Source organism: Natator depressus, chromosome 15 (genome assembly GCF_965152275.1).
Source record: "Natator depressus isolate rNatDep1 chromosome 15, rNatDep2.hap1, whole genome shotgun sequence".
NCBI lineage: Eukaryota > Metazoa > Chordata > Testudines > Cheloniidae > Natator > Natator depressus.
Genome location: NC_134248.1, coordinates 5,951,603 through 5,979,580, shown reverse-complemented (window position 1 = coordinate 5,979,580; position 27,978 = coordinate 5,951,603). Strand labels below are relative to the sequence as shown.

The 27,978-nt window shown below is 45.0% G+C and overlaps 1 protein-coding gene across 6 annotated transcripts; it reads left to right on the top strand.

The window, feature by feature from the left end:
* The first annotated feature begins 42 nt into the window (after positions 1 to 42).
* On the top strand, positions 43 to 27,080 carry LRRC74B (leucine rich repeat containing 74B). 6 transcript variants are annotated; one of them, XR_012642020.1, is made up of 12 exons: positions 83 to 220; positions 1,531 to 1,690; positions 2,678 to 2,820; positions 4,427 to 4,559; positions 8,130 to 8,336; positions 16,726 to 16,835; positions 19,540 to 19,655; positions 21,197 to 21,275; positions 22,522 to 22,617; positions 23,765 to 23,881; positions 25,574 to 25,674; positions 26,571 to 27,080. XR_012642020.1 is itself a non-coding variant. In XM_074972947.1 (11 exons), exons 1-10 carry the CDS (start codon positions 107 to 109, stop codon positions 23,921 to 23,923), a joined length of 1,212 nt encoding a protein of 403 aa, XP_074829048.1. In that variant the 5' UTR covers positions 43 to 106; the 3' UTR covers positions 23,924 to 23,964; positions 26,571 to 27,077. The 6 variants fall into 6 exon arrangements, 5 of the variants coding, with proteins under 5 accessions (XP_074829048.1, XP_074829047.1, XP_074829044.1 ...); XM_074972947.1 differs by lacking the exon at positions 25,574 to 25,674 and having other exon boundaries at positions 43 to 115; positions 23,765 to 23,964; positions 26,571 to 27,077; XM_074972946.1 differs by lacking the exon at positions 25,574 to 25,674 and having other exon boundaries at positions 8,229 to 8,336; positions 23,765 to 23,964; positions 26,571 to 27,079.
* Positions 27,081 to 27,978: the final 898 nt, after the last annotated feature.

The window sequence follows — 27,978 nt, the reverse complement described above, 5'->3', positions numbered from 1 at the left end:
GGGCGCACGTGAGCCGCTTTCTCCCTTCTGATTGGGCAGCGTGACCATAGGCGTGGCTCGTGACCCGCCCGCATGGCGGGTAGGGTGCTAGGGATTGCGGTGCCTGATGCTGCCGGTGCGGAGCGAGCGGGGCTCGGCGCCCGTTGGGGTCCGGCCGCCCAGCCGGCCCCGGGCGGAGCTCAGCCGCGGCAGCTTGCGTTCCGCCGCCTCCTGCGGCGCGGTGAGGCCGGGGCGGGGAGCCGGCGTGCGGGGCAGGGACCTAGTGGGGCTCGGCGGCCCCGTCCTTGTGCCCCGTCCTTGTGAGGGAGCCTTGCTCCCGGCCCCTGGGGCGTGTGCCTGAGGCGGCCGTTTGGGGGCAGCGGAGTGACGCGGGACATCACGGGGGGGCAGGAACAAGGGTGGGGGGCGTTTCACCACTGACATCAGCCGGTGAAGAGGCTGCTGGTTTGCCCACCAGGGACCTGGCTGTCCAAGACCCTTCTCTTTCCCTCTGCCCTGCTCCGAATCCACATGGTGCTTTCAGAGAATTCCCCTTCAGCTGTATTCCAGCCCCTCAGGCAAAGTCCCCAGTGTGCAGTGGGAGTCTAAAGGGCTAGTTGGCATTGAAGAAATGTGTTAGACCTGGGTAGATCTCAGCTACTCTCCAAAATCTGAGCTGTCTTTTTTCAAAGTAAGTCTCCAGCTGTTATTGTTGTGAAGAAAGCCTTGCATTTTGTTATTTACACACTGCAAGAGCTACACAGTTAATCCGTCTTTCTGAGTGGTGGTAGCCAAATTGTTGAAGACTAGGATTTAATCTCACAGGAGTATGAGATTAACCAAACTAATGTTTCTGAAGTGCTTGGAGATCATTGGATGAAAGATGCTGCAAGTGCAAAGGATTTAGACCCAAACATTGTGATTCTAGTTGTCTTTCCCGGCTAAGTCATCAGCTCAAATGTAGTACGAGATGCCCAAAAGTCACGGGAGGTGTCTGAAATGCATTGTGTGGTGGAGACAGTCCAGTTCTAGAGGACAGGTGCTGTTGTCGTACTCTCTGGCAGTTCCAACTGAAAGTGCAAGTATTGAATGAACCCCTCACCACTAGAAGTCCCTCCAGGTCAGGGCTGTTGTTTAGGTACCTTCAGTTTCAGACTACTAGTCCAGTTCCTTCCACCAGTACAGAAATAGATTATGGGATGGGTGCCTGTGAATCACTCATTGGATTTCTTACTGTAATGTTAGTAAGAGTTGGCTCAATAATAACTGAAGTTACAAATTTCAGAGTAGCAGCCGTGTTAGTCTGTATCCGTAAAAAGAAAAGGAGTACTTGTGGCACCTTAGAGACTAACAACTTTATTAGAGCATAAACTTTCGTGAGCTACAGTTTATGCTCTAATAAATGTTAGTCTCTAAGGTGCCACAAATACTCCTTTTCTTTTTTTGAAGTTACAAAGTAGCTTACACTCTTAAGCAGTTTCTTACCAAGAGTAAGATCTTTACATTCACTGAAAAAAAGAATTTCTGTGTAACCTTCTCATGTGTTTCAAGACTGTCCCCAGGTCCGTTTGTGAGCGCGCTGTGCACCAGGAAAGAGATGCTTGTAACAGAACAAACACACCGGATGATTCAGAGGGGGATGAGAGTGAGGAGAAGGCTGATGAAGATAGCGAGAGGGAGGAAGAGTGGGATACTGACCTTGAAATAGAAGGTACAGAACAGCCCACCTGCCCTGATTTGCACAGTGGTAGGAATCTCTTCCAGCATGACACAGGTTGGATCTGGCACAATTTGTCCTATATCTGTAGAACAGTATCAAAACTGGCAGTGAACATGCAATTTTCCCTGATCTTCTCTAAGTGAAGAATGAATGTACTCTTAATTCCTTTTTCTTTCTCTTTACAAAACAAAACCAAAAATAAACAACACTCTTAGGAAACTCTCTGTGCAAACAGTTTGTGATCTCATTCACTGACTGAAAAGTTGGGAGATGGAAAACATAAGGTAAAGTACATATGCTCCCTTGTTCACTAGGTTAAAGTTCTTAATTACCCATTATTATTACCTTATTATTTTTGCAGATCTTGGCCACCTCATTCATTGTGTGAGTTATATGGTGAGTCCAGAATGAGAGAGGGCTTCAATCTTTATTTTTATATAACTTACTGAAATAAAAGTGAAGAGGAGGTCTGCACACAGAACACTTGCTTTTAATCAAATTTAAAATTTAAATTAAACGTTTACCTTAAATGTTGCTTAAATTTTTACAACTTTATTTATATAATTTCTATTACGTTGCTTTTATCCATATCACTCAGAGAATTCACTGAGCAGAATGCAACTTGTGGGCTGAGGGCTTGATCCAAAACCAATTTGAAATCAATGGCAAGACTTCCATTGACATCAGTCACTTTTTTTTGGATCAAGCCTCTGAGGCAGGGATCTTGTAAGTAATTGTATGTGATCATGTAACACACAATAAGCAGCAGGGTCAAGTATGTTTGGACAATTCTGCTTTCCTGAGTCTTGCCTCACTCTGCTCTGTTAACTTTGAGTGCATGGAGACTCTGGGGAAGGTGCTGGAAAGAAATATAAATTCTTTAATTTCCATTTTTTGGTAAAATTGTTAATTTGGAAGTGCTGTTTTTTGTTTGTACAGCTTGTTTTCTCTATGTCCGTTGTCCTTTTTCTAATATAGAAACCAAGGAACCTTTTGACCCAACTGGAAAGACCAGATACATAGCAGCCTGCCAACTATATAGAGTGGTACCCATATCCTATTTCCTGCGTCACATGAAGGACTCTGAACTGATTATGAAGCACCATGGACTTGGCACACAGGTAACGGTTGTAGAAAATAGAATAAATCACTTCGCTTTGGCACAGTGAAGGCTGCAATGTGCACTCTGCGATGTATGGTGGTTGTGCCAGTGGCTAGGGGGTGTCTCTGGGAGGGGGAAATAAAAGTATATGTACTAATTAAACTGATATTAGCTTTTCACTTTATTGGTTTTGTGATGTATATTATGTGTAGACCAGCATTAAATATATCATGTTTGGGTATGAACAAAGTAAAACTTGATGATCTATTGAAAGTTATTGGACAGGCCAGAACAAGGGGACTTAATTTAAACCTAAGAAGGAATAATACATTTAAGAATTTCAACTGTTGTTGCTTTATAAAGAATGGCGAGTAGGGGAAGTGGGCTTTCAGCTAAGGGGAAGAGGGAGTGCAGTCAAACAACATAAATGTATTTAAGCAAAATGAGATGCCACATGAAATTTAGTACATCTTAAGGGGAATTTGTCAGCTTTGTCATCTTGACAGCACCTGGCTGTCCTTTCTGTGGGACGGTGGATTAGATTTCTCCCCACTGCACCCCACAGGAATACCCAGGGCTGTGGGATAAGATTTTTATCCTCCTTGGGTGTACACTTTTTTTTAATGTAATATACATGTGTGTCTATATGGTTTAAAATTCATAAGTTTAAACAACATTCTAAAACTTTTTAAAGAAGTTCTGTATGTAGGTTAGTGTCACAGTCCTAGCCACAATGGGCTTGTAGTTGCTTCTGGTTTTACACAACTTACTTTGCAGGAACACATGACTCATGCCGTAAAATGCAACAAGCCTTAATGCTCACCTATGATGGTAATAAACATGGTAGAATTAGGGAAATTAGAACTGAAGTAGACCTATTAGATCCCTTCACCCTCTTGTTCCTTACACTGTATTTAGGGTTGGAGAGTGTAGATTTTTTTTTTTTTATTTCATGGATAATATCAATCCATTTACTTCCAAATTTAAAATATTTTAATCAAGTTAAGTAATTTATTCCAAACTTAATGGCTCTAGATCCTAGGAGTAATAACAGAAATAAAATCATAAGTGGTACTTATCCTAGTATTAGTTACTGATTGCTTGATAGAACTGACAATGAGTGAAGGCACCAGGCGTCCTCGAGTTGAACAAATCAGATATTTGTAATTTTCCCTCTCTCTGCATTATGTATATTGGTAAACTTTTTTATTATTTCTAGGTGGATGGACAAATCATTAATGACACTTACTAACTCATATTGCATCCTTTGAACTCTAACTCTATTCTGCATTGCTTTTTCCAGTCTAGTTTTAAATCACTCACACAAGGGGGCTTCTACTACTTTCCTTAAGAGACAGTGGGTTAGATCCTGCATCCATTGAAGTTGCTGAGAATTTTGCAATTGACTTCACTGGTAGCAGGATGGGACCTGTTGTTGGGTATGGACTTGTAGAGGTCCTTTTCTTTCACTTGTGTTCTTCAGAAATGCAGCCAGGGCCTGGAGAGCTTTTGTCAATCTATATATTCTTGATAGGTTAAGGAAAACTGAAATAAGCAAACCACTAAAAGTGCTCATTGTACCAAATAGACCCATGAGTGACTCATTATGCTGTTATATGTTCCAGGGTGCCAAAGCTTTATCTCTTTCCTTGATGACCAACACCTCCATCGTAAAGTTAAACCTGAGTGATAATTGGCTGGATGGAGAAGGGGCAGCTGCAGTTGCAGAGATGTTAAAAGAAAACTGTTACATTTCAGGTTTGTGTCTTAATTCAAAGGTAATTCTGGTGTAAGGCATGTATCAGAGTGTGGCAATAAGGTTTTATGAGAGAGGAGGAAGTTCTTGTTTGCATATTTGGCTGATCCCATTGATTGTCGCTGCTCACATGAAAGAGGGCTACAGAATTGGGCCCTCCTTTGAAAAGTGACTATTTAAAATAGTGCCTTCTTATTCAGATCTCCATGTATGTATTCATAGCCTTTACTTTCATGAATTCATGTCTTTACTCCTGTTATCTCTGCAAAGTCAATAGCATTCTGGGAGAGGGAGCTGAATTCTCTTCTGGCTCATGAATCAGTAATGGAACTGGAATTTGGGAGAATAGTTGCAGGATATTGTTGAAGATGCATAAGGCAGAAAAAGCCCATCTTAACTTTCAGATTCCAGGTTGAGTTTGCCGGACTGGCAGTTAGAACAACTGTCCTCTAATTAAGGGCTAGCAGAGCTAAGCCCCATACAGGGTGCTCTAGCTGATATCTGTGCTGTAAGGACTGGGCTAGGGTGACAAAGTGGACTTTGCTCGGCTTTGCAACACCTAGTTTTAGGTGTCCTGCCACGCATTGGAATCCACATTCCTGAGTTAGGTACACCAACTCTCCAGACAATGCATGGGGAGAGTTAGGTGCCTAAAAAATGGAGCCACGGAAGCTAGCAAACTGGGTGGGCAGCCACCAAAGCTGTCAAGTAGAAAGTGGCTTAAGGGAGGTGGTGAAGGTGTTCCGCGTTTACTCAGTTGCCCAGTGGTTTGAGCACTTCCCTCTGAAGTGGAAGAGCTCAGTTCAAATCCCAAGGCTGCCTGATCTGGAGCAGGGACTTGAGCCTAGGTCTCCTACCTCAGATATCTGAGATCTCAGATGGGTGAGGTTCCATGAAGCTGGAGTAGCACTACCCCTAACAGATGGATTCTGAGGTGAGGGAAGAGTGTCTCCCCTTTTCTACACACCCCATTGACCCCTCACCCCCAGTTTATCACTTTGACAAGCTGGTAGTTGGGAAGGTAGGAAGCAGTGGAGGCAGGCAAGGAGGATGAGCTGGACACTGGTGTCTGCAGTTTATTTTGGGCACAAGCTGCCATAGTTTTACTTGTAAACTAAATACATTTGCTCTGGGAACTATTGAGAGGCACACACATGAAATCCTCCATGCCGTTTTTACAGTCCCTTTTCAGAACTGCATTTTAATATATAAGTATTGATGTCTGAGACAGACATCAGAATTTATTGATGCAAGAACTTAAACCCTTGATTAATATTTACCTTGAAAGACAATAGATCTTGGTGTCCTCTAAAACCCGATTTTAGTGTTTGTATTGTTACATAATTGGATTATTGACTATAAAAGTAACTGCTGATTCAATAAATCTCTTAAGCGTACAAGTGACAAGGTGGGGGAGGTAATATCTTTTATTGGACCAATTTTTCTTGGTGAGAGAGACAAGCTTTCTATCTTATGCAGAGCTCTTCTTGAGGTACAGTAACAGTGTTTCTTAACAGATTAACATTTTAAATAGGAGATGCTTAGATAGGAGGGGCAGTTTAAGATTATCTAGTCTCACCTCCTGCAGTACAGGCCATAGTAACTCATCCAGTAACTTCTGCATCAAGCCCATAACTTCTGTTTCAGCTATAGCATCGTTTAGAGAGTTATCTAGTCTTGATTTAAAGTCTTGGTGGAGAATTCACCACATCCCTAGTAAGTTGTTCCAATGATAGATTACTCTCACTTTTAAGAGTTTGCACTTTATCTGTAGTCCTTATTTGTCTAGCTTCATCTTCCAGCTACTGGATCTTATTCTGCCTTTTTCTGCTAGATTAAAGATCATCTGCTGTCAGGAATCTCTTCCCTATGTAGGTATTTGTAGACCATGATCAAGTCCCTTCTTTCTTGCATAAACTAAATATTAGTTTTTAAATCTCTCTCTCTAAGGCAGGTTTTCCAGTCCATATATCATTCTTGTAGCTCTTTTCTGAACTTTCCAGTTTTTCAAAATCCTTTTGAAAATGTGGACACCAGAATTGGATGCAGTAGTCCAGTAATGTTTTCACTAATGTTGTACACAGAGGTAAGAACACCTTGTTTCTTTTTGATATTCCCCTGCATGTACACCCAAAGATTGCACTCACCCTTTTAGCTACTGCATTGCCCTGGGAGCTCATGTTCAGTTGGTTATCTGTCATCTAAGTCCTTTCCAATGTTGTTGCTTTCCAAGCTACAGTCCCCTATCTTGTAAGCATAACCTCTGTTCTTTCTTCCTAGATGTATGGTTTTGCATTTGGCTATATTCATGCATATCACTCAGATGAAACTGCCTTACTGAACAGTCCAGATCACTCTGTAGAACTGATCTGTCCCCGTCATTATTTACAATTCCAAGTAGCCTGTGATTAACCAGGTCATCTTGTTTACCCTTTTTAAGCATTGGCACTACACTGGCTTTTTTCTAGTCTTTTGGAACTTCCCCAATGTGCCAAGCAGGGCTTAAATTCAACCGGTAAATATTTTCAAACCCACAGGAGCCCCAGCACCGCAGCCTGCCCTGCAGCTGAAGCCTGGAGCCCCAAACTGGGTATGGGGTGTAGAGGGGTGCTCCAGGAAATAATCTCTGAGAATTTAAGCCCTGGTGCCAAGGTTTGTTAAAAATCAACATTTATGATTCAGAGAGCTCCTTGGAAAATTCTTTTGGCATTCTTGAATGGAAATTATTCAGTGAAGTGAATGTTGATGTAGTGTTAATATTTATTTTACTGTTGCATTTTTAGTGTTTGATTTTAGTTAATGAGAGCTGTCCCTTTAAGAGAAGGCTGTGGCAGCTGTGTGGGACAGTGCCTATGTGGAAGATTTTGCATGTGTGTGCAGAGTGGAGGTGAGCCGCAAAATGGTCAGAACTTGGTTTAATAAACCTGTCTTTCCAAAAAGAGTCTCATTCTCCAAGGTGTCCCACTAGCGCTAATGGAGGTCTGGATGCCTTGGGTGTTGCTAATGATCTACAGTCTTTCCTCTGTGGGGCAGCTGTGTGAATCCTGCCCAGCTCAGCAGAGATGAGAGAGGTTCTTCTCATCTAATGGCTGGTTGGAGGCCCCTAGCTGAGATGAGTGTGGTGGGTCATTGCACAAATTCACCAACAAGCTTTGCACTAGACTGTAAGTGCTTTGGGGGCAGGGACTGTCTTTCCCTATGTGTTTGTGGACCACCAGGCACAATGGCACCTGATCTCCATGGGGTGTAGTCAGAGCTCCATCAGCTGAGTCAAAATTACCTTATTCACTCTACATTTGGAAGAGTTGACAACAGGGTAATTGTCACACACACACTAAGGACGGGCAGGAGGAGTTTAAAAACTCAGAAGTCAGAGCAAAAGCCACTATTTCAGCTTTTCTTAAATTAAAAATTAACGAATTGGGGGAGGCAGTCTCGTAATTTTTGAACTTTGAGGCTTGGCAGTACTGCTGTAAGAGTTTTTTCCATCGCAGCGGACAGCTGGAGTCTTTCTGACATCTCCCCTTTAGCTAAATGGTGATTTCGTTCTTGGGTTTTTCCCCCTCCCCCAGATGTTGATTTATCTGACAACAGACTTGGAGTTAAAGGAGCCGAGGCCCTTTCTTCTATGCTTCTGGAGAATACTACAGTGCTTACCCTTAAACTTTCAGGAAATGAGTTTGATGACCATGCAGCAAAGTACCTATCCGATGCCCTCCTGGCTAACAATAAAATGGAATCTCTGGATCTGAGTCACAACATGCTTGGTGACACATCAGGTAAAGCAGTGTCTTTGTAGATCCACGTGTTGTATAGTTATCCTGCTGCAAATTCACACTCCAAGTGGTGAAAACTGAACTTCTCTCTTCTCCCAAAACCACCTGGCTTCCTCCCGCTTTTGTAACCACCTACGGCTCCACCGTCGTCCTCACCACCCAGGCTCATAACCTCTGTATCATGTTGGAATCCTTGCTCATGAAACATTCACATCTTCCTCTAAAAATCCATCCTTTTCTCTCTGTCAGCCATTAATCTTGTCTTTCTACACCCTGGTCATCGCTGGTCTGCCACCTTTTGAGATCTTCCATGTTTCATTATGTCCTCCTGTAACCCACAGAGAATGGATCAGCCAAAAATACCATCTCCTCCTGCCACTCAGAGCATGTCACTCCCTTCTTTGAATCCCTTCACTTGGCATCATCTCAGTTTCTGCACTAAGTTCATGTTTCTTGCTGTTCACCTTCAAAGGCCTGAAAAAGCTCCATCTGCCTCCATCTCTGCTGTCATTGTCTCCTGCTCTCTCCAGACCTAACCATCTTCTCTGTCCATCTCTAAATTTTCTCTTTATGCTGGGATTCCCTCCCTCTCCTCATGTGCTGAATGGCTTTCCTCACATCGTTCAAATCCCTCCTTACAAATAACTTCTCCCAGGATGCCTTTCACTGAGAACAGGTTTCAGAGTAACAGCCATGTTAGTCTGTATTCGCAAAAAGAAAAGCAGTACTTGTGGCACCTTAGAGACTAACCAATTTATTTGAGCATAAGCTTTCGTGAGCTACAGCTCACTTCATCGGATGCATACTGTGGAAATATTTTCCACAGTATGCATCCGATGAAGTGAGCTGTAGCTCACGAAAGCTTATGCTCAAATAAATTGGTTAGTCTCTAAGGTGCCACAAGTACTCCTTTTCTTTTCACTGAGAACAGAGTGAAGAACTGGGATAAGAGAAGAGCAGAGCATAGAAAATTGGGAAGAACAGAAAACCCAGGAGAAGGAGGACAGAGTCTGTTTAGAGACAGAAGAGGAAGAAATAAGGACACAGAGCAGAGAAAAGAAAAGCAAATAGAATAAATAGGCCGCTGCTTCTGATGAAATGAGGTGATATGTCTGGGACTGCCGGCATTGGGCAAATACTGATTCATCTTTCCTGCCCTTTAATGTCTTCATTTTTAGTTCTGGGGGGGGGGGGGGGGGCAGGATGTCAAGGAATGGGAGTGGTTATCCTGTCTTCCCTGACCCTCCATGGTGGTCAAAACTGCCTAGCTTGAACCTCTGTTACAGGGATTCTCAAACTGGGGGTCGGGACCGCTCAGGGGGTCACGAGGTTATTACATGGGGGGGTCGGGAGCTGTCAGCCTCCACCCCAAACCCTGCTTTGCTTCCAGCATTTATAGTGGTGTTAAATATATTTGTCTTTTTAATTGATAAGGGGGGTCACATGCAGAGGCTTGCTATGTGAAAGGGGTCATCAGTAAAAATGTTTGAGAACCACTGTTCTATTACCTCTCACCAAAGCCCCTCCACTCCCAGATCAGTCAGGTTGTGGAGGCAAAAGGGGGGCTATAAAAGATGGTTGAGCTGAAGGGAGAAGCAGAATGAAAGGCAGGATAGATCAAGACAGGGAGAATGGAAGAGGGGAGTGGGAGTGGAAGTGGAGGAGGTAGAGGGAGCCAGAGAGAGTTGTTTGTTTCTGAGAGGGGAAAGTACTGGCAAAGCAGGAAGGAGAGATGAACCGTTATGCCATCTTAATCACAGTCTCATGATCTTTGACCTCTCTTTAGAATATTAACTCACTCCACCAGATCCCTCTCTACTTTAATAGCCTTTCTTAAGATCATCCCCATTGCAGAAATATGCAGAGCCGTGACTTGGATGTCCATTCATACATTTGCTGAACACTATGCAGTCACTCATGCCTCCACTTCTGATGCCATATTTGGCTCCACTGTTCTAGCTTCAATCTTAGACTCAACTCTGAAGCCCCCCTCCTTCCATAGAGGGAACTGCTTAATAATCACCTAGAGTGGAGCACGTATAGGGACGCTACTGGAAGCAGAGATGGTTACTCACCCTATGTAAAAAGAAAAGGAGTACTTGTGGCACTTTAGAGAGTAACAAATTTATTTGAGCATAAGCTTTTGTGATCTACAGCTCGCTTCATCTGTAGCTCACGAAAGCTTATGCTCAAATAAATGTTACTCTCTAAGGTGCCACGAGTACTCCTTTTTCTTTTTGCGGATACAGACTAACACGGCTGCTACTCTGAAACTTGTCACCCTGTATAGTAACTCTGCTTTTACAATGTGTGCTTTTTGTGGGGGATGGTGCAGAAGTGGGTGTTAGATGGGATTTGACTGCGGAGCTGAGAGGGCTTGGAGACTTGCTTTTGGAAGGATGTCCAGGCATAAGGGGCAGCCTGGAAGAAGGCAAGGAGAAGTTGGGGAGGGAAAGTGAGGGGTATTAAAGCTGGTGGTATTGGTGGAGAGGGTGCAAAAGGAGAGCAGATCTGGGATGTAGACTGGGCAGTGTGATGTAGGGCTTGAGATTAAGGGCAAGAAGTCTGAATAGAATTTAATGGGCAAGGAAAGAATGTCCATTAGCTTTAAAATCCTTTGCCACCTATAGCCACTCACTGAAATCTGTGGGAATCTTCTCCCCTCTCGTAGGGTATATGTACACTACGAAATTAGGTCGAATTTATAGAAGTCGGTTTTTTAGAAATCATTTTTATATAGTCAATTGTGCGTGTCCCCGCACAAAATGCTCTAACTGCATTAACTCGGCAGAGGGCATCCACAGTACCGAGGCTCGCGTCGACTTCTGGAGCGTTGCACTGTGGGTAGCTTTCCCACAGTCTCCGCTGCCCATTTGGATTCTGGGTTGAGATCCCAATGCCTAATGGGGCAAAAACATTGTTGTGGGTGGTTCTGGGTACATGTCAGGCCCTCGCTCCCTCCCTCCGTGAAAGCAACGGCAGACAATCGTTTCGCGCCTTTTTTTCCTGAGTTACCTGTGCAGACGCCATACCATGGCAAGCGTGGAGCCCACTCAGCTCACTGTCACCATATATCTCCTGGGTCCTGGCAGACACGGTACTGCATTGCTACACAGCAGCAACACATTGCCTTGTGACAGCAGACGGTGCAATAGGCCTGATAACCATCGTCGTCATGTCCGAGGTGCTCCTGGCCGCCTCTCTAAGGTCGGTCAGGAGCGCCGGGGCAGACATGGGCGCAGGGACTAAAATAGGAGTCACCCGACCAGGTCATTCTCTCTCTTTAGTCCTGCCTGCAGTCCTATTGTACCGTCTTATGGCGAGCAGACAGGAGATGAGGATGGCTAGTAGTCCTACTGCATTGTCTGCTGCCAGCCAAAGATCTAAAAGATAGATGGAGTGAATCAGAACAAGAAATACACCAGATTTGTTTTGTATTAATTTGCTCCCCCCCTCCCTCCGTGAAATCAACGGCTGACAATTGTTTCAGTGAGGTCTGTCAGGGCACCTTGAAAAGTTTAATGGAGATTCAGTCCTGCCTGAAATACCGGGGGGAGGAGTAGCTCAGTGGGTTGAGCATTGGGTTGAGCATTGGCCTGCTAAACCCAGGGTTTTGAGTTCAATCCTTGAGGGGGCTGTTCTGTGTGAGTTGTTTTTGTTTCTCCTTGATATAAACCCACCCCCTTTGTTGATTTTAATTCCCTGTAAGCCATGTTGTCAGTCGCCCCTCCCTCTGTCAGAGCAATAGCAGACAATTGTTCCGCGCCTTTTTTCTGTGCAGATGCCATACCATGGCAAGCATGGAGCCCGCTCAGATCATTTTGGCAATTAGGAGCACATTAAACATCACGCACATCATGCAGCACCAGAACCTGGCAAAGCAAAACCGGGCGAGTAGGTGACGAGAGTGATGAGGACACGGACACAGACTTCTCTCAAACCATGGGCCCTGGCAACGTGGGCATCATGGTGCTAATGGGGCAGGTTCATGGCGTGGAATGCCGATTCTGGGCCTGGGAAACAAGCACAGAGTGGTGGGACCACATAGTGTTGCAGGTCTGGGACGATTCCCAGTGGCTGCAAAACTTTCGCATGCGTAAGGGCACTTTCATGGAACTTTGTGACTTGCTTTCCCCTGCCCTGAGGTGCAAGAATATCAAGATGAGAGAAGCCTTCGCAGTTGAGAAGCGAGTGGCAATAGCCTTGTGGAAGCTTGCAATGCCAGACAGCTACCGGTCAGTCGGGAATCAATTTGGAGTGGGCAAATCTACTGTGGAGGCTGCTGTGATGCAAGTAGCCAACGCAATCAAAGATCTGCTGATATCAAGGGTAGTGACCCTGAGAAATGTGCAGGTCATAGTGGATGGCTTTGCTGCAATGGGATTCCCTAACTGTGGTGGGGCCATAGACGGAACCCATATCCCTATCTTGGCACCGGAGCACCAAGCCGGCGAGTACATAAACCGCAAGGGGTACCTTTCAATAGTGCTGCAAGCACTGGTGGATCACAAGGGACGTTTCACCGACATCAATGTGGGATGGCCGGGAAAGGTAGATGACGCTCGCATCTTCAGGAACTCTGGTCTGTTTCAAAAGCTGCAGGAAGGGACTTTATTCCCAGACTAGAAAATAACCATTGGGGATGTTGAAATGCCTATAGTTATCCTTGGGGACCCAGCCTACCCCTTAATGCCATGGCTCATGAAGCCATACACAGGCAGTCTGGACAGTAGTCAGGAGCTGCTCAACTACAGGCTGAGCAAGTGCAGAATGGTGGTAGAATGTGCATTTGGACATTTAAAAGCGCGCTGGCGCAGTTTACTGACTCGGTTAGACCTCAGCGAAACCAATATTCCTACAGTTATTACTCTCTCAGATATTGTGGAGCGCACAGCAAGCGGTAAGGGGGAGATGTTTATGGCGGGGTGGGAGGTTGAGGCAAATCGCCTGGCCACTGGTTACGCACAGCCAGATACCAGGGCAGTTAGAAGAGCACAGGAGGGCACAGTGCGCATCAGAGAAGCTTTGAAAATCAGTTTCATGACTGGCCAGGCTACAGTGTGACAGTTCTGTTTGTTTCTCCTTGATGAATCCCCCCTCCCCCTTTTTGGTTCACTGTACTTCCCTGTAAGCTAACCACCCTTCCCTCCTCCCTTTGATCAGCACTTGCAGAGGCAATAAAGTTATTGTTGCTTTGCATTCATGCTTTCTTTATTAATTCATCACAGAAATAGGGGGATAACTGCCAAGGCAACCCAGGAGGGGTGGTGGAGGAGGGAAGGACAAGGCCACACAGCACTTTAAAACTTATTGAATGCCAGCCTTCTGTTGCTTGGGCAATCCTCTGGGGTGGAGTGGCTGGGTGGCCAGAGGCGACCCCACCGCGTTCTTGGGCATCTGGATGAGGAGGCTATGGAACTTGGGGAGGAGGGCGGTTGGTTACACAGGGGCTGTAGCGGCCGTCTGTGCTCCTGCTGCGTTTTCTGCAGCTCAACCGTACGCTGGAGCATATTAGTTTGATCCTCCAGCAGCCTCAGCATTGAATCCTGCCTCCTCTCATCACACTGCCGCCACCTTTCAGCTTCAGCCATCTCTTCAGCCCTCCACTTACTCTCTTCAGCCCGCCACCTCTCCTCCTGGTCATTTTGTGCTTTCCTGCACTCTGACATTGTCTGCCTCCACACATTCATCTGTGCTCTGTCAGTGTGGGAGGACAAAATGAGCTCAGAGAACATTTCATCACAAGTGCAGTTTTTTTCGCCTTCTTATGTTCGCTAGCCTCTGGGAAGAAGAAGATCCTGTGATCCTTGAAACACATGCAGCTGGTAGAGGAAAAAAAAGGGACAGTGGTATTTAAAAAGACACTTATAGAACAATGGGTACACTCTTTCACGGTAAACCTTGCTGTTAACATTACATACATAGCACATGTGCTTTCGTTACAAGGTCGCATTTTGCCTCCCCCCACCACGTGGCTAGCCCCTCCCCCCACCCCATGGCTAACAGTGGGGAGCATTTCTGTTCAGCCGCAGGCAAATGGCCCAGCAGGAACGGGCACCTCTGAATGTCCCCTTAAGAAAAGCACCCTATTTCAACCAGGTGCCCATGAATGATATCACTCTCCTGAGGATAACACAGAGAGAGAGAATGGATGTTGTTTGAACGCCAGCAAACATACACTGCAATGCTTTGTTCTGTAATGATTCCTGACTACGTGCTACTGGCCTGGCATGGTAAAGTGTCCTGCCATGGTGGATGAAATAAGGCTGCCCTCCCCAGAAACCTATTGCAAAGCCTTTAGGAGTACGTCCAGGAGAGCTTTATGAAGATGTCCCTGGAGGATTTCCGCTCCATTCCCAGGCACGCTAACAGACTTTTCCAGTAGGTGTACTGGCTGCGAATGCCAGGGCAAATTAATCATTAAACACGCTTGCTTTTAAACCATGTATGCTATTTAAAAAGGTACACTCGCCAGAGGTCCCTTCTCTGCCTGGTGGGTCCAGGAGGCAGCCTTAGGTGGGTTGTACTGGCTCCAGGTCCAGGGTGAGAAACAGTTCCTGGCTGTCAGGAAAACCGGTTTCTCCGCTTGCTTGCTGTGAGCTATCTACAACCTCATCATCATCTTCATCGTCCCCAAAATCTGCTTCCGTGTTGCCTCCATCTCCATTGAAGGAGTCAAACAACACGGCTGGGGTAGTGGTGGCTGAACCCCCTAAAATGGCATGCAGCTCATCATAGAAGCAGCATGTTTGGGGCTCTGACCCGGAGTGGCCGTTCGCCTCTCTGGTTTTCTGGTAGGCTTGCCTCAGCTCCTTCAGTTCCACGCGGCACTGCTTCGGGTCCCTGTTATGGCCTCTGTCCTTCGTGCCCTGGGAGATTTTGACAAATGTTTTGGCATTTCGAAAACTGGAATGGAGTTCTGATAGCATGGATTCCTCTCCCCATACAGCGATCAGATCCCGTACCTCCCGTTCGGTCCATGCTGGAGCTCTTTTGCGATTCTGAGACTCCATCATGGTCACCTCTGCTGATGAGCTTTGCACTCACCTGCAGCTTGCCCCGCTGGCCAAACAGGAAATGAAATTCAAAAGTTCGCGGGCCTTTTCCTGTCTACCTGGCCAGTGCATCTGAGTTGAGAGTGCTGTCCAGAGCGGTCACAATGGAGCATTCTGGGATAGCTCCCGGAGGCCAATACCATCTAATTGCGTCCGCAGTACCCCAAATTCGACCCGGCAAGGCCAATTTCAGCGCTAATCCCCTTGTCGGGGGTGGAGTAAGGAAATCGATTTTAAGAGCCCTTTAAGTCGAAAAAAAGAGCTTCATCATGTGGACAGGTGCAGGGTTAAATCGATTTAATGCTGCTAAATTCAACCTCAACTCCTAGTGTAGATCAGGGCTAAGAACCCTGAGGGGCCAGAGAGTCTTTCTAGGACTGGAGGAGGTTTGGGGGGTTTTTTTCTCCTTACTTTGATTCCTTCCTTCCAATCCTACTCATCTCCCTCCCTCCCGTCCTCCTTTCAGGGCCACCCATTTGTTACTGGCTCTGTCTCTACTGATTTCTCAGGTCCGTTCTACGCTATGAGGTTAGGTCGAATTTATAAGGAATGCGTGTACACAGCCAACCCTGTTCAGCTGACCTAAAGGGGTCTTAAAATCGACTACTGTACTCCTCCCCGACAAGGGGAGTAGCGCTAAAATCGACCTTCCTGGGTCGAATTTGGGGTACTGTAGATGCAGCACTGTGCAATTCAATGGTATTGGCCTCCGGAAGCTCAGTGATGAGCTCTGCTTCTCCTTTGGTTTTCCTGCAGGCTGATGCTGTTTCCATTTCCCATCCTCTCTGCCAGCCATTCTGCACTCTCTTCCTCTTTTTCCCCTCCTGGTCTGTTGCTTTATCCCCCCCAGTTAATCCTGATGTCATCTTCCTCCTCCCTGAAACCTCCTCCCCTCCTTATCTGTTTCAATCCCACTGAGCCTTCTGCACAGAGGAAACCTCTCAACGGTTGTAATCTCACTTGAGGGTGGCACCAGGGAACACAGGTTGAGGAGCAGAGCTATTTTGTGTGGTGTAGGCACTACTGGGTCTGGACTTCAGCCAGCCCACGAGAATGGCCCTGCTCTGGTTACAGCCCTGTTGGGCTCTGTTTCGCCTTATGGGGACTTGTTCTTGTACGACCTTTTATGTGCACTCAGTGGTCTCTGACTATGTGGGGCCTGTTTTCTGGCTCTTCCTGCAGCCCCTGCTCTGTGCTTGTGCCACAAGATGCATAAAAGAGAAAAATCGTAATTTCTCATCCAAAGAGTTTCCTACCATAACCTGAGCTGCTTGCCCAGCTGAACCACCTGATCCTTTCCTGGGTCTTTACAATTTTTTCTTAACCTGTTTCATAAGGTGAGGTTCTTGGAATGGCAATAGCAGAAAACACTGGACTAAAGGAGCTTAATATCAGCTGGAACTACTTCCGTAGCCAAGGAGCAGCTGCCTTAGCCAGAGGCTTCGAGGTAGGAAGTCTGTGTTATCTCCTGTCTTTGCACCCTGTAATACTCATGTTAAGCGTCATCTGTTTGGGTAGACACTGCCATCATGACCTGAACATAAAACACTGTGAAATCTGGAAGTGTATAGGCCTTGAAATCGGGGAGATAAAAATCATGATATAAAAATCAATTTTAAAAAAATTAAATCTTTATTTTTATTTCCATTTGCAGTTTGAAGTTCATTACTTTCTCCCCATTTTGTATTCTTAAATTGCTGAAATGAATGTTTTATATAATTTCCAACTGTTAGTAGAATTTCCGATTATACATAGTTTCCCTCTCCCCCTCCATTGTGAGGTTTCACACATAAAATGCTTATTGGTCCTGAAAAAGACCAATCTAGGGCCTTATTAACATCCTCACTGTGAGACCAGCCCAAACTTCACAGATTGATAAGCAAACCACCTGGGCTATATTCGCCACCTGCCGACGTACTGCACTTCCACAAGCCAAGAAAGCTGAAACGTTGCAAGGCTGTACAGCTCCCTCAGGGTATGCAGTTTGAAGTTGATGGGACTTGTGCTCGTAAGTCATCTAGGTGCTTTTGAAAATCGCACTCGTGGGGACTTAAATTTGAGTTTAGGAGCTTAACTTTAGGGCTCCTGGTTTTGAAAATGTAGGGCTGCGTGTATTCCAAAGTTAGTAACTTTATTAATGTGTTATTAAATAAGTCTAAATAATTTTACATTGTTAATATTAAATCATTTTGGTTTGAAGTGAGACAGACTTCACGCTACTCAGACGCAATTTTAACCCGTTACTGAAAACGCTTACACATATGCTTACTTTAAGACCACAAGTGGCCTCAGTGAGTGGGTAGGATTATTCATGTTGATAAAGTTATATTCCAATCTGGTTTCCAGGATCGGGCCTTAATTTTCAATATTTTGATTTTTGCCTATAGCAGTTTTATAAAATTCAAGTAAAATCTCTTACTAGTAGTTGCATTTTTTTTAAAAAAAGCATTCATAATTTAATTCATTGCAAATTTCAGTTAACATTGATAAATAGCATAAATTTTCAAGCTAGTTTTATAAAGCCTCAACCTGACTTAATTATTTTTTTAAAATCAGATGATTGAAATCCATTCCAGATTATATTAGTAGTTCGAGATTAAATTCTAGATTGGAATCTGTTTCTTAAAAAAAAAAAAAAAGAAAAAAAAAAAACCACCTTAAATTCCATTCATAAAACTGGTGAGTACATTAGGATGGCCAGGAAATGCCAACGCTCAGGCTGTGTGAAACTTTACTTCTGTCCAGTTGTGCATGTGCTTTTATCATGCTGTTTTTAATTATCAGATTATTTATCTAATACAGTACATTGTATTACTTTCTTTTCTACCATTTTTTATATGCTGTATCTTGCAAGATTGATGAGGAAGGGGGTCCAACAAGAGAATAATGAGCTGCAGAAGAGACACAATTTTTCCTTTTTTTGTTTTGTTTTTTTTGCTTCATTCTGTTGAAGATATTCTGCCTGGCTTTTGTGTGTGTATGTTGTTAATATAGGTAGATATTTACATTGGAAATCTCCAATTTTGACTTTCTTGTTTTGCTGGAAGAATCTGAGGTGGAGTGAAACAATGAGTTTATGACATCACAAGAGATTGAGACCTAAACAGTTGAAAGAGGAAGAGATTTCTAGTCAGATTATCTAAAACCTGTGGGTTTTTCTGTTTTTATTTTTGTTAATACCTATTTAACTCAAGCTGCCCACTCAACATCAACACCCCTTTCCTTTCAGATGAGGGCTGCCATTATCTAGTTCAGGAAGCAGTTGTCCTGCACAAAGAAGACCAGGCTTGATATTCCTGAAGGAACTGCCCCAGGCCACCAGAAAAGCACCTTAAAAAAATCCTTCCTGATTTTGTGATTTTTGCGGGGGGGGTCTGATTGCATGATATTTTGGTGTCTGACTCATGACTTGAACTGTCCGGGTTAGCAATACTGGAGGCATCCAGACTGAGCTCACTGGTGCTATCCCATCCCAGACTGTTCACTCAGCACTCTTACCCTTTACTGCTCCTTCCTTAGCTGTCATCCTGCCCCTTTTACAAGGAGTTTGACCAGGTGCTGGAGACTGCACTGAGCATGGAGCCAACAGTGTGGATCCCATTGTCTTGCGAACCATCCAGTAGCTCCCTCAGTGAAATGTGCTCATTAGCCACTAGCTCCCCCTCAGCCAATAGGTATCCCCGCTGCACAACTCCCCTACTTCTGAGATTCTTTCTGGGCCCAGCTACTGGACTCCAGCAGCCACTAATCCTTTGTGCTGTACTCTGTGAGACTCACAACCTACTTGCATGTGATATTCAGATCAAACGGCAGCTGTGGTTAAGTCAAGAAGCTGCCAGACCTGTGTTCTACAAGTGAGATCTTCCAAGGGAGAGGAGAGGGGTTGAAGGAAGAGGGAAGCCTGACATTTTAGGAGGGTCCTTTAGGGAGAAGGAATTTTTCTGAGGTTCACCCACCACTAGTTACGGTTGTTGGTATGAAATGTCCTTTCCTCATTCTCTTCCTCTCGCTCACTTTCCCTTTGCATTTATTTTTAACTGTGGTTTGGAAGCATGGTCCATGGAAGGTCATTCTGCAAGGGTGACGCAGATGGCTGTTTCTGTCTCAAGCTACGGTGAGGTTTTTTCCAATAATTCTGGCTTGTTCCACAGGCAAACATGTTCCTCAGAGTTCTGGACCTTTCCTACAATGGCTTCAGGAACAACGGAGCAGCTGCCCTGGGGGAGGCCCTTAAAGTCAACAATGTGCTGGAAGAGCTCAACATTAGGTGAGTCAGGCTCAGGTCATGATTTAATACGTCCCGCGCTTCAAAGTGAGAGCCACCCTCTGGTGGCTGAAACCCTGAGCAGCCATTGACCTCGGTTTTATGTGTAAGGAGGGACAGTCTTGCTGGCGCTAAGATGACAAAGGGAATGCCATGTAATGGAAGTTTGGCCATGAAATTTCTAGCTGGGGAAGATCTGCTGGCATCTGTTATTTACTGTCCTACTGCCAGGGCCCCAGCTCTGTAGTCAGCCTCATGGCCCCAGAGAAAGCGATGGTGTAAAGAAGTGAGGAGGATTACTGGGGTCAAGGTGATATCCTTACAATCTTTAATTGGGAAGGAAATAAATTGATTCCATCTGGCTGGGGAGGATGGATAGAAAGAAATTTAGTGATAAGGATCTAGGGTTACTAGCACCTCTGGAAATGAGAAGAAAAGTGAAATGGGACTTTGAAGCTTAGAGGGCACCTTGTACAGCATGAGATGTTTGTGCTCACAATGAGAGCTGGACAAGTTCCTTTGTTCTTCAAAGCATTGGCCTATGTACTTGGAGGCCTGGGACTGGCCTATATACTAAGGATAGTTAGGTGTGAGAAGTATTGTTGGTTTAATAGGGCTTACAGTGGACATAATGTTACGATAGGAATCAATTCAAAGGGGAGGCTGATTGGTTCAGCAAAGGGAGAGACAAGAAAACAACAGAGGCTGGTGAAGTTAGTGGGAGAGCTGTGAGACCAGGTAATTTTCAGAGAGATGCAGTTATGGAGATCATGAACATAACCAGAAATGGTCATGAGACAGGCTGTGAGCAAGAGGGTAGTGGCCAAGTACTCCCTGCAGTGTAAAATCCCACAAGCAAGCTGGCAATGAACCTCCCATCCCAGTGCATGATGTGCCTAAGCTCCCAAAGAGCAGACAGTGGCTGCTGCTGTGCTGGCAGCTACCTGGATATACTTAAAAAACTAAAATATCAGGGAACAAACACTGAGGTTTTAATTGTTACACTAACAATAAAAGCAAATGCTCAGAAATAGACATGAGCTAAGCAGGGCCAGTCAGAGTCAGTATTTGGGTGGGAGCCCTTCAGGGAAAACTTGTGCACTTCAGGAAGTGGTATAGCTGCTGAATGCTGTGCTGCTGGAGCTTGTTCTTCAGATGAGATTTAACACCGAGGCCATGAACATTCAGGGTCACTAAAGATCTCTCAGCACTTTCCGTGAGAGCAGGAACATTAACACAGGTGTCCCAGACAGGTACATCTACTCCCTGCAACTTCAGTTGGAGATGGGATTCTTTGTCACTTCTCCTTCAAATTGTTGTGTGTAGGGAGCTGTTAACCTGCTGCAATTAATGCCCCTCCAGATGTGTTCACATGTCAGTGGTGGGTAAAGTGGTTCCTTGTACCTTCACGTGAGTTTGTAAAGCATGTTGTCCTCCTGTTGCCCATACTGTAGTAAATGTCTCCATGACAGTATGGCTCTGGCTTGGTGGGTTGGGAACACGGAATGAAAAATGTAAGAAGTCTACGTTTTCTCTGTTATAAGCAATAACCGCATTTCATTGGAAGGAGCTCTGCGGTTTGCAGTAGGCCTGAAAGAAAACCAGACTCTGAAGAGACTTAATGTGAGTAGCTTTTTTTAAAGCAGATCTTAGAAAACACAATAAAGTATATATTTAAAATGTTACTGGCATGAGTGCTTATTGAATCAGATCCTGCATGAGCCATTCTGCAGCAACAGGGGAGCCTTTAGCATCAGTCTCTGGCCGCTCCTGTGAAATGCGGCATGCAGATGGTCTCATGTAGACAAGGAGTGCTTGTATTCAACAGTCTTTTGAATTCAAGTATTTTATACCCCTCCCTCTATGTGAACCAGAGCCTGCAGCCTGCAGCTCCCTGTTCTGCCATGCAGTCTAGCACCTTGCCTTCCAATATGGAGGATGATCTTCCTGGCCTCTGCTGTCACCTGCTTACATGGCAGCCACATTTGCTGCACACATCTGGGAGCTGGAGGGAGACGTGGTTAATGGCCATTGGGTGTCTGACCTATCCCTCAGCTCAGCACAGTGGGGTAGACGCTCTGCTCTGTTCCTCTTCCTTTCCATTCCTCAGACAGCACAAAGGGAGCTCCTGACACTTGGGTTAAGAAGGTCATGGAGGGGTGGAGAGTGGGTATGACCAGGTATGTGGCATTTTAGATATTCCCAGCTGGTGTGTTGCCCTGTGGGGACCACTGGCAGCTTGCATTTGGCAGAGTGGCCTACAGGGTCAAGCAGAGAATTATGGAGCCATAACCAGCTCCCTGACAGCTTTTTCCACATTGCCCAGCGGAAGCTGGATGCAGCAGAGCATCTTGTACTGGTGTAAAACGTACAGTCGAGGTCAGGTTCAAGGATGTGTAACTAAGATACACATTAGTAAAGTCAGCCAGTGATGGCGTGTAAAGGGAGGAAAGAAAGGCAAGGATGGAGCCTGGTGGGAATTCCCATTGAAAGATGGGATGGGGAGGAGGAGAACCAGGAGAGAATGGAGTTGTGGACGCTGAGGGAGGACAAGGTGATCATAATAAGGTTATGTAGTTGCTTTAGTGAGACCTGGGCAAATCTTGATGATCCCTAAAAGTAAACTTTTTTAATAAGTTTGGTTCTTGTAGATGTGAGATTTTTTTCAAATAGTCATCACCATCCAGTCTTATCACTGTGAGTTTCTGCTTTTGTCTCATACCCATGGCATGTGCCTGAAGACACTTGAGAAGGCTGATTTTCCTCTGTAAGACAGCTACAGTTTGAGGTGTGAAAGAAAGGTGCATTAATTAAAAGAACTTGCAATCTGTATTGTTCCTATTGTTGTTTCCTGTGTCTGCCTTTTTAGATGGCCAGAAATCCCATGCAGAGTGAAGGCTGCTTTGGGATTCTCAAATCTATACAAGCAAATTCTGGTGCCGTGGTAGAAATCTTGGACTTCTCAGTAAGTGTTAAACAGCGGGGGGCAGGGGCAAGTGAAATGAAATCCCAAAGGTATGTGTTACTGAAAAAGGAGGGTGGACTATGAAGGCCCCAAAGTCGGAACATTCAGAATGATTGTTTCTACAAATAGCATAGTTCCACCACATTGCATCTATGCAACATGGCATAATGGCACGTTGAACAAAGACCAAATACTTGTAGTTAGACCTGTTTTGACTGAGCTGCGGATACTGTGGTACCCCTAACTTAGCTGTCTGACTTCTGTAGTTACATCATAAACCACCATCTGGTTTTAACAGAGGGTCTCCTTCTATTTAATGTTAAAGTTTGCCAGAAAGTGAAAGACCCCTTCCCCTGGTGAATGCTGTTATGGTTATTATAAAACTGCCTTTTCCAAATGTTTTTGTTGATGGCTTATTTCTAATTTATAAAGAAAAACACAGGTTATAAGGCTCTCCATTATTAATAGAGCAACAGTTCCTCCCTGTTTGTAGTGACCTGTTGCATTCTGACTGGCTGAGAACAGAGCAAATGTATTCTTCAGCCAAAGAGAGACCTGACTATCCTGCCTCCACTTACTCTCCAGTACCTCCTTTCAAATGCTGTTCCTCATGTTCTTACAAACCCTTCTCCTGAGCCTGCTTTCTGTTCCAGCACTTTCCTGACTTCCTCCTCAGGCTTTGTGTGAACTCTGTGGACAGGCTGCTTATTGCATTTTCCATCTCACCCTTATGCCATGTTTTTTGCATTCCAGCTACTTTGTGCTCTGATCATTCTAGAGACACAGCCCTCAACAGAGTTGTGAGTTGCTTGCTTGGAATTTCACGTCCTCCCTTCTTGATTTGTCAGCTGCCTTTGACCCTTTTCCTCGTCGTCTTCGTGTTTCCTGTTCTTCTCCTGATAGCTGGAGCTAGTTTGTTTCATGTTTTATTTTATATCCACCAGAGCTTTGGTATTGCCATTTGCTGGTGAACTGGTCGATGACCCAGCTCACTGAGCTGAAGGAGCTTTGTCAAAGCTTGCATTAGTTGCATGGATGCCTGAGAGCAAGAATGTGTGGTGATGCCTACCTTTGCTGTTGTGATACTTACCTTTTGAGAGAAGGTAAATCGTACTGTACACTGATCTGTGATGATTTCTCCCTCTAGGAGATCCCTGTGAACAAAGACTTTGCAGACCTGTGTGATGCTGTGAAAATGCTTTTGCCAAATCTTCAGATCAGATATGGTGGAAATGGAACATTGCACAAAAAAGACCAACCAAAGGTTGAGATCCAATCTTGGTTCAGCGTGGAGGGTGATTCATAGAATCCTTTGACCTAAAAGGAACCTCTTCAAGGTCACTTTGGGTATGTCTACACAGCTTGCGGAAGGGAGACTCCCAGCCTGGGTAGACAGACTTGGGTTTGTGAGGCTCGCACCATTGCTCTAAAAATAGCTGCATAGACAGCACTTTGACATTGTGGCTTGGTTGGGAACTCAGGCTCTGAAGCCCACCTGCCTCCCAAGGCTTCAGCATCTGAGCTCCCACCTGAGCCGCAACGTCAAACTGTTGTCCACACAGCAAATTTTAGAGCACTAGCACGAGCCCCACAAACCCAAGTCTGTCTACCCAGGCTGGGAGTCTCTCTTCCACAGGCTGCCTTTGTATACATACTCTTAGTCTACGCCCCTGCACTGTGGCAAAATCACTGACCATCTCGAAGCCTTGACATGAGGATTTCCAGCAGCAGTGCTACAAGTGCCTCCCATGGAAACATTTGCCATTTGCTCACTGACGTCATTGTTAAAAGCTTCTCCTTGCTGTAGCTTTAAATTAATTGGACTAGATTCGCTGCTGTGACCTGGTGCTGGATCTCCCCAGCAGGGCATTCTCCTGGTGCAGGAGAGTCCCCAGTGGGTACAGAGCCAGCATAACTAGCTCCTTGTTCTACCTTTTCTCCTTCAGCCTTCTGCACAGGGCCTTTGTCAGAGCAGGCTGGGGGCTTGACTAGAATACTCTGTGCCCAGCTACATCAGCTGCCATAGACTAGGGTAACCTGAAGACTGTATTAATCTATGCTGGGGCCATGACTAAAGTAGAACCAGACCCCAGTTCAAGGAGTCACAGTCAACTACTTTTAGCCAATAGGAACCATTGTGATAATCTAGTCTGACCTGCATAACGCAGGCCATAGTATTTCACTCCGTGGTTCTTGCATTGAGCTCTTATCTTCTGCTTGAGCTAGAGCAGGTCTTTTAGAAAGAGCCTCCAATCTTAAGGCATTGAGAATCCACAACACCCTAGGTAAGTTGTTCCAGTAGCTAATAGCCCTCAAACCTTATTTGGAGAAAAAGAATGGTGTAGTGTATGGAATAGGACAGTATCCCTTTAAATAGTTTGTGGGCCCTCTAGTGTACTCACTGTGTTCTGTGTTTTTAGAAGCTGCCAGAAACCAATCAGAGAAGCAGTATAGGTAGCTAGACCTGGAATGTTTGTGTACATTCAGTAAACATGGTTATTTGGGACTCAACTGTGTTTGTGAAGATTCTTCATATTTTATTTGTTTTGTAAGAACAAAAGACTCAACAGATTGGAACTCAGGAGACCTGGCTTCAGTTTCTAGCTGAGGAAGAGATTTCTTATGTGACCTTGAGGAAATCACTTAGGCCTTGTCTATATGAGAGAGTTCCACCAATTTAACTTAAACTGGTTTTTAAACCAAGTTAACTAAATTGTTGCAAATCCCTGTGTGGACACACTTGTTTTGGTTTAGGTTTTGCTTAGGTTAAACCTGTCCCTAATTGACTTAAGATGAACCAAAATAAATCTGATTTATACCAAAATAAGTGTCAACAAAACCTTTTTGCACCAGTTTACCTAACCTGGTTTAAACTCTCACCATAAGCACGTGTAACTTTCCCATGTAAACCAGTCCTTACTCTGTGCTGTGCCTCTGTTCCCCATCTGTGAAAAAGGGATAACAGCCTCACAGGAGGTTTGGGACTTCTGAAGATGAACTTCATTAATGAGTGTGAGGTGCTCAGATGCTGTCAGAGGGGGATATATGAATACCTAGGTAAGTAGATTATTTTCAGTTTGTATTTACCCAGCTTCAGATCCCAGGCTTTGGATCTTTGTCTTCCTCTTTCTTGGAGATAAAAGAGCTTTGCTATCAGAAATCTTCTCCCTCTGTAGGTCCTTGTAGGCTGTGATCATCACCTGTTAATCTTTCTTTAAGTAAACTAAATAGAGCTTTAATCCCTCGCTATAAGGTAGGCTTTCCAAATCTCACATCATTCTTGCAGCTCTTTTCTGAGCTCTCCCAAATTTATCAACATCATTTTTAAAGTGTGGACACCAGAACTGGATCCACTATCAGTAGTAGTCTCACCAGTGCCATGAACAAGCCACCTTCTTTCTTCTATTCAGTATTCCCTGGTTTATACATCCAAGGAGTGCCTTCACTCTCTTAGCCACCACATCACACTGGGACCTCTTGTTCAGTTGGTTTCTGCCATGATTCCTTAAGTCCTTTTCTGAGTCCCTGCTTTTCAGGATACAGTCCCCATCCTGTAATTATCAGCTAAGTTTTTGGTTCCTAGATCCATTGCACCTTGCATTTGGCTGTATTAAAATTGTAGCACCGGGAGGTATCAAAATGCCTGGAAATCATAAAAGAGTACAGGCACACAACCTTAGCTCTTCCCTCAGGGAGATGATGATAATAGCAACTCCCTGACCATTTCTCTGTGCCCACTACAGCTTCACATCAGCATAAAATTCTGTGGACCCCTACGGTGCTTTGTGCAGCACCATTGATTCATTGTCCAATTTTTCTAATGTTGGGGTTTGGAACTCCCAGTCCCACAAAAATTGGGGTCATAGTGAGCCCAGCTGTACAATAACAACCTTAACTTCACCTTAAAAAAGTTTGGGCTGAGTGTGAATAAATGGTCTTTTTCTATTCTGTAGGTGTCCCAGGAATTTTCGTAACACTACATGTGCTCAGTGGAATCAAAGGTCTTCCTTTTATTTGTGACGGGAACTGGATGAGCCTTGGACACCCCCAAAATATGCAACCCCTTTGATTATTCCTTCTTTTGATCTATCTTACATTGAATGGTGGGAGCAGTTGCCATCTATACATTGCCCCTCCCCAGTCCCCCAAAAATGAAATTTTCTCCAAGAGGCACCTTGTTGAATGTGCCAAAGTATGAGACTGCCCCTACCATTGTCCTGGTAAAATAGGTTCCTGATATTCTGTATTTTGTTGAAGCTTCACTATTGGTACAGAATGAATGTGTTTGTCCTGTTCAGTGTTGTGCGGAAATCTGGCTGTGCCTGATGAATGTGCCAAGGAATGAGATTTTTGTTTACTACTGCTTGTCAGCAAATAATGATATTTTTAAATAAGCTATAGAACTTTTTGAGAAAATTATGTGTAGCCAAATGAAATTTGTCCTGTAATTGTGAAAATAGTTTGAGTTTTATATCTAATAAATATTTACTGTCATTTAAACTCACTTTTGTCCATCTGGTCTATTTCTATTGTATCAAATGAGCATGAATTAGGAATAGGGTTGCTAGGTGTCCGGTTTTCAACCAGAGTGCCCAGTCAAAAAGGGACCCTGGCAGCTTCAGTCATCACCGCTGACTGGGCTGTTAAAAGTCTGGTCAGCAGGGCTAAGGCAGGCTCCCTGCCTGCCCTGGCTCCTTACAGCTCCCGAAAGTGGCCGGCATGTCCCTGCAGCCCCTATGCGCAGGGGTGATCAAGGAAGCTCCACGTGCTGCCCCTAGTGCCAGCTCCATAGCTCCCATTGGCCGGGAGCAGCACAGAGCCAGGGCAGGCAGGGAGCTATACCACCACTGAGGAGCCGCCTGAGGTAAGTGCTGCCTGGCTGGAGCTCACACCCCGAATCCCCTCCTCCACCCCAACCCTGATCCCCCTCCTGGAGCCCGTATCCCTCCTGAACCTCAACCCCCTACCCCAGCCCTGAACCCATCATCTCTGGCCCCACCCCGGAGCCCGCACCCCAAGCTGGAGCCCTCACCCCCTCCTGCACTCTAACCTCCTGCCTCAGCCCAGTGAGTGAGGGAGGGGGAAAGTGAGCAATCAAGGGAGGGGGCCTGGAGTGAGTGGGAGTGGAGCCTCAGAGAAGGGGTGGGGCAGGGCCTTGGGGAAGTAGTGGGACAAGGATATTAGGTTTTGTGCAATTAGAAAGTTGGCAACACTAGTTAAGAATGATGTACATATTGGTTAAATCTGATATCTTTTGAAGACGTCTTATTTCCTGACCTCTCTAATATATGAAAATTCCATGGGTTGATCTCCAGTCTCTGAGGCCATGGGAAATTGATCTAAATCTGTAGTAAAAACTGT